Below are 6,653 nucleotides of genomic sequence, written 5' to 3'. Positions count from 1 at the left end.
CTTCTAACAAAAACCCGGGCTTTACAAACACCCTTAATATCCCTGGGCTTTTTAACCACAGTGGTCGTACACTCAAACGGAAGTGTGGTTGGGCTACCGTCTTACCCCGCATATAAGGCATATGTGCTGTAAATGAATACAACACTGCTTGTGTGTTATATTCGTTTAGAAAACCTATGTGTTGTACAGCGAACAAATTGTTTGACTTTGAAGAAGCAAGTTTGTGACAATGTACACTGCAAGAAAAAAATTTACGCCGTAAAGGCCAGTAAAATTTTCAATCACGTTTTATAATTTATACGCAAGACTGTTGTCATCAACAAGCTGTCAGTTTGGTCATTGGAGTATTTGCCTCTTTGGTTTCTATGTCGATAATGATGGGCTAAAATAATGCCCGACCTAAATCCAGGTCATCTCCGAATTCGAACCCAAAACGTCGTTGCAGAATGGCTCTCGTTATAATACAAGTGACTTGGGTGTGACGGTGTCCATTTGCAACGCACTGTGCAGTTACCGTTTCTACGAGCGTAAGATCACGCGTTAATGCCGATGTCAGCGTCATTCCTCGTTACTCTTGGTAGGGGGGTGGGGGGCATAAGAACGTGAGGTCCAACGGATTGTTTTGCGGTTTGAGGACGTTTAAGGCGCAAGAACCCCTACTTGTCGATCAAAGTAAGGAAGAATGACTCGCACACTTCGATATCAGGTGCAGGAAGCGAGGGGGGTCGTGGTAAAAGTCGGCAGGAGCTCCTTTTTGGTTCTTTGGTCTCTCGCCATGGGTTCCAATGCATCACGCGGTGGGCCGCCTGCACCTGCCGAGTCGAAGAAGGTAAAGCCACCGAAAAAATTCCCGTACTCTGATGTTCGCCTCATGAAAAAGTACCTGGTGTCTTTCGTCTACTACGAGAAATCGACGGAGGAGCTCCGACGGATTGCAGCACAGCACTGGGACAAAGTGTTCAAGGACGCACCGCCGCAGCGCAACGTCACTGCATCTACCACCGCGAGTGCACACAAGGAAGCCAAGCACATTACCAAGGCCCAGAATAACAAGATCACTGAGCTCTACGACGTTTTCTATGCCTATCTGGAAGAGCACGGTGGTGACCTAAAGCACGTCTTCCGCTCGTCTATGCATGTCCGCGGTCGCGTTCTGGTTCACATCAGTGCTGGTATGCGTACCATGCTAGCATCCGAGAACATCTCGGAGAAGATTCTGGCGCTGACCAAGACACACCGCCGATTCGGTGTTAAGCTCGAGCACTACGACTGTGTCGGTCGCGCTCTCTTACAAGCGATGGAAAAAACGTCGGGCGAGAACTGGAGTCCAGAGATTGAAGATGCCTGGAGGAGAATGTTCTCGCACTCGAGTGTGATCCTTATCCGCACGCAGAAGAAGACCGAGAAGCAAGCCAACAAGGATTCCAAGCGGGCAGCTAAGGAGAAGGAGAAATTCACAATGACGGGTATTGGTCCGTCCTCGAACCTCGTGATCACCAAGACAGGCCGTGTCAACAACCTTTACAAAATGATGACCTCAATTCGCAGCAGCAGAAGGGAAGGCATTAGTAAGAACAGTGCCAACGTCACCGGGAGCGCAAGTGAACGGGACAACGAGCCTCGAAAGCCTGCACACTCATAACGATTGTTCAAAGGTGATGTTAACCACAGTGAAAGTGCTGTCACCTCGAATAGAGTTAAGAGGTAATCGATTATGAAATGAATTTACTGTAAAATTGTAGAAATTTTTCAGTTCGCTTTCATTTTAGTCCGACATGTTTCCGCTTCGTCTCCTACTGAAGCTACCACTCGGGCTTGGACGAACCGGTTTACCCAAGGCAAAGTCGTCGCCTCGGAAAGAAGATATAGATTTCAAGGGCCGAATCGACGAGGCAGTAACTCTATTTTCCTTGTCGCCATCGTCGTACTCGATCGCATAAGTTCCGTCAGCATTAGCACGAGAAATCCTCCCCTTGACGTACTTGTCCCTCCCCATGTAAAGAGCCTCAACACGAGAACCAACTCGATGTAATTGTCTTGGTACTCCATTCGACAATTTTGATCCACCTTTTGAGTCAAGTTTCGGCGCCATACCATTAAACTTCTGTATGAAATCGTCTTCTCTCTCAACACTGATCTTCTTCCCCAGCAGCCGGATCAGCTCGGCCGCCACGCCCGTTTCCTTCTCGCCGTCATCGTAGTCGATGTCGTACGTGCCGTTTAGACGGCAGCGCGAGATCACGCCCGGGTAGAATTTTCTCTTGCCCTTGTACTGAGCCTCCACCTTGTCGCCCTCCCGGAACTTCTTCTGCTTCGGGTCGTCGTCGCTGTCGCCGCCGCCCTTCTTGCCCAGCAGCCGGATCAGCTCGGCCGCCACGCCCGTTTCCTTCTCGCCGTCGTCGTAGTCGATGTCGTACGTGCCGTTCAGGCGGCAGCGCGAGATCACGCCCGGGTAGAATTTGCTCTTGCCCTTGTACTGAGCCTCCACCTTGTCGCCCTCCCGGAACTTCTTCTGCTTCGGGTCGTCGTCGCTGTCGCCGCCGCCCTTCTTGCCCAGCAGCCGGATCAGCTCGGCCGCCACGCCCGTTTCCTTCTCGCCGTCGTCGTAGTCGATGTCGTACGTGCCGTTCAGGCGGCAGCGCGAGATCACGCCCGGGTAGAATTTGCTCTTGCCCTTGTACTGAGCCTCCACCTTGTCGCCCTCCCGGAACTTCTTCTGCTTCGGGTCGTCGTCGCTGTCGCCGCCGCCCTTCTTGCCCAGCAGCCGGATCAGCTCGGCCGCCACGCCCGTTTCCTTCTCGCCGTCGTCGTAGTCGATGTCGTACGTGCCGTTCAGACGGCAGCGCGAGATCACGCCCGGGTAGAATTTGCTCTTGCCCTTGTACTGAGCCTCCACCTTGTCGCCCTCCCGGAACTTCTTCTGCTTCGGGTCGTCGTCGCTGTCGCCGCCGCCCTTCTTGCCCAGCAGCCGGATCAGCTCGGCCGCCACGCCCGTTTCCTTCTCGCCGTCGTCGTAGTCGATGTCGTACGTGCCGTTCAGACGGCAGCGCGAGATCACGCCCGGGTAGAATTTGCTCTTGCCCTTGTACTGAGCCTCTATAGGCTGGCCTATCTTAAAAGTTGTTTTTGATTTAATTCTTGTATTTGATGTAGTTTCTTTCTTGAATCCTGGTGCTGAATCAAGCGTGCGCACGTTAACCGCAGGTATTGCAAATACCTTGTCACCATCGTCGAAGTCAATGTCGTAGGAACCATTGAGCCGGCATCGAGCGACTACACCGGGAGTGTAGCAATCCTTACCATTGCGCTTAGCTTCAATTGTCTGTCCTTGCTTAAATCTTACGTTGGGTTGCGCAGAGGAATCGTCACTCGCGGAAAGTTCACTTGGTCTTTTTACCAAGGGTCGCTTTGGACGGATCGATTCATCGTCGTTCACGAGAATTGGCTTTTTCACCGGCGAGCTAGCACGCTTTCGAAGGTTATCGCCCGGTATGCGCTTGAGCAGCTCACCATTTTCTGCTTCCAAGTCGCAACTACCATCGTCATGCGCACGAAACACGATACATTTCACGTAATCTGCATGCCCACGTAATTTAGCTTCTACTCTCTGTCCCTTTTCCCAAGACACTTTGACAGCGTCTTCTTTTGGCGGAAGCGTATGCTGTTTCTTGGCCTCCTCTGGTTTGATGTATTTGGGGCGAACTCGTACCTCAACTTCACCGTCATCATATTCGATGTCATACAGACCGTTAGTACGGCACTTCTTGATCACACCAGCAAAAAATCTTGCTCGTCCTTGGAATCGAGCTTCGACTCGATCCCCAGGTTCGTAGCCGGGATCACGCTCCTCATCAGACTCTGTCATTTTCGGCTGTTTCTTGGTTTCTTCTCCGTCCGATACATCCCTGGCTTTAATGACACGGGATCGCGAAAGTTCAATGATGCAACTTTCCTCGACGTTTTTCTCGTATAGCCCGCTGTCAAACTCAATATCGTATGTCCCATTCGGCCGGACGCGAGCAATCACACCGATCTCATAGCCTCTTTCTCCAAGTGGAATGGCTTGAATCTCCTCCCCTCGTTGGAACCGAGGCTTTTTCTCTTCCTTCTTTTGAGTTGATCGAGACGAGCGAGAGCGCTTCTCTGACTTGCGTCTCCTGGTTCGGCGACGATCTGATGGGCTAGAAGAAGAAGACCAAGAAGAAGAAGAGCTGGACGAAGAGCTCGAGACGTAGCGCTTTTTCGATCTGCGCTTCTTGTCTGCTGCTTTCGACAGCTTCTTGCTGCTAGAATTCAGAGGCCGCCCGCACATCTCGCACTCGTCCACGTCGTAGTTGTTATCAAATTTACAGAGCAAGCATTTGATGTACCCTTCACCACGCAGCCCAGGTCGTGGCTTTGATGTTTCACAGATTTCACAGTGAGTGGCCCAATCCGCGATCTGCTGATGCGCACACACTCGGCAGACCCAACCAAGTCTGGGTAGAGGAGTAGCGAAGTCTGAGCTAGTAGAGGCATGATCCACGACTCTGGTGGCTTGTGTGGCTACAGGTACTGCAGTTTGCACCTCATAGCCTCGAGCTGGGCTTTCATGCGCGAATGGATCCGATCGATGACCCCCCAAGCTACTGAAGTGAAGAGGAAAGTTTTCCATCGTGCGGCTGTGAGGTGGATTTGCCCTTGCAACTCCCACGTCCGTCATTTCGAGAAATCGCACGTACGAAACACACGTCGTATCGGAAGGCTTCGCAAGTTCTATCATCAAGAAGTGCAGCGTCGTTTCCGGTATGATGATGCTGTAGTCATGTAATAGCGTCGCGAACGTCGATCGAGGCACAAATCCAGTGTGGTGCGAGTCATACTGAGCAAAAAGATCACCAAGTTCGATGCCGCTATTCGCTAAAACACTCCGTCGAGTCGCCACCACCGACCGCATGTTATCCCTGGGGACAACAAAGCCCATCAGAATGGTTTATATAAATGCACTCAAGTCCACAGCAAACTCACAGCTCCTGACGGTCAAGTTCAAGAAACCGGCCGAAGGCCACGTAGTCCACCAGGCCAGACCCTGGGACATTGAAAAGCTGGCCGATACTCTGAAGCACTTGGTCGCCGAGGATCACCCCCATTCTGGCCAGCGCTTCCTGAATCACCCCCAGCCGGACTCCTCCAGCATATGATAGATCGTACGACTGGAAAAACGGAACTAAGTCAAGGTACGCCTGCGCTCGCACCAGCGCCTCCCGAATTTGAAGCTTCAGATGCTGCGGTGTCGATGCGGGGGGCACGGAAGTTGGATAGTTCCGAGGCTGTGATCTGCTCCACCCTGCTGACCGCTGCATTACGGCTCCTCCTCCATGTAACATCGTCCCACCAGAGTGTGGCATGTAGCTCCCTTCGAGCATTGCATCCATGTGTGAGACTGGGCAGATAGGCGATCCGATCTGGTAGTTAATCGGCGACAGTCGGGCACTAGGGCCTGTGTAGACTCCGTGGCTCTGCATCATGACGTTGGGCGACGTCATAGGGCGTTGGTGCGGATTCTGATCGTACATGGGGTAGGTCGCCGGCGCGTAGTTGCGGTGGTCGTAGTGGTGAGAAGAAGGTGTTTCCACTCTACTTGGGTGTCTGTAGGAAGAGCTGCGCGCTGGCGCCACCTCTCTTGAATGCGTGATCCCTCGCCAGTACTCCGGGTCCAGAGGTGTAGGGCTCCCGTCGCTGGAGTCGTCCGAATCCGAGCTATCCGAGCGCGCCAAGTACGCCAGAGTCTCCATCTTCATCTACTTTGCTCTCTCTTCAGCTAAATGAATTATGTAGGGCGCCTCCATTGCGACCGGTGGCCGGAGAAATCTAAGATTAAAGGCACTTGCGTTCAAGTTTGCACAGAATGAATGTCCTTTTTCTTCTTTAATAAAATTTAGTTTAATGTTAGCTCAGTAACCTCATAACATTAAACTACTCCTGGACACAATTATACGGCCACCTCCTCGGACAAGACGTCGCAGAGGTGGCGGAAGAGGAAGGCATCTTTTTCGGATCGCAGGAACTATATTTTGTTAGTAGTAGTGCCGTTAGTAGGAGCCCGGAGGTGATCTAGGCTCACTTTTGCTTTCCTTTGTTCTCTTTTGCTTTCCTTTGTTCTCGACGACTTCGAAACCTCGACGACCTTTGGAGCTCGCCTTCTCGGACCTAGCGACGCACGAAAGCTAACATTGCTCATACCACCCTGTACGCTCTATTTAAACCTGATGTCCTCGGGACGATAGGCTACACGTACGGGAAGACATCTTCTGAGGAACGTCAAGGTGCGTACGACATCGATCGAGTGGCTAGCGGACGTTGAGAGTACATCGGCGCCTTCACAACCCAACGAGGAGCCCCGGTAGGTGGGACAAAAGGGGGGTGACGCAAGAGGAAGCCTTGAGTGAAAATAGGAACCTATGTCGAGCAGTGCCTTATGGCACCGCCTCGGGTTCCGCACGGAAAGCCCAAAGGTCTGGGCACTACGGAGTGGTTGGTCGGGTTACACCTTGGAAATAACCTCGCAAAATTCAGGCTCTCCTACTGTTTACATTTCGCGGGATGGAAACCAGCGACGCTGACTTTGTGCGGGGGAAAGAAGCTCCCAAGACCTGGGCCCTGGGAGACATTCC

At 52.3% G+C, this 6,653-nt stretch overlaps 2 protein-coding genes across 2 annotated transcripts; one reads left to right on the top strand and one right to left on the bottom strand.

The window, feature by feature from the left end:
* Nucleotides 1-701: 701 nt before the first annotated feature.
* Nucleotides 702-1,830, top strand: PITG_17628 (uncharacterized protein; the record flags this gene model as incomplete). The annotated part of the gene is made up of 1 exon (XM_002896450.1): nt 702-1,830. The coding sequence occupies one exon, from the start codon at nt 776-778 to the stop codon at nt 1,640-1,642; it is 867 nt and encodes a 288-aa protein (XP_002896496.1).
* A 176-nt stretch (nt 1,831-2,006) lies between these two features.
* PITG_17627 (uncharacterized protein) lies at nt 2,007-5,780 on the bottom strand (the record flags this gene model as incomplete). Its single annotated transcript, XM_002896449.1, has 4 exons — nt 2,007-2,067; nt 2,214-3,108; nt 3,301-4,943; nt 5,008-5,780. The coding sequence occupies 4 exons, from the start codon at nt 5,778-5,780 to the stop codon at nt 2,007-2,009; spliced, it is 3,372 nt and encodes a 1,123-aa protein (XP_002896495.1).
* Between the last annotated feature and the right edge of the window lie 873 nt (nt 5,781-6,653).

This window comes from Phytophthora infestans, genomic scaffold, assembly GCF_000142945.1.
Source record: "Phytophthora infestans T30-4 supercont1.60 genomic scaffold, whole genome shotgun sequence".
Lineage (NCBI taxonomy): Eukaryota > Oomycota > Peronosporomycetes > Peronosporales > Peronosporaceae > Phytophthora > Phytophthora infestans.
This window is presented reverse-complemented; position numbering and strand designations above follow the sequence as displayed.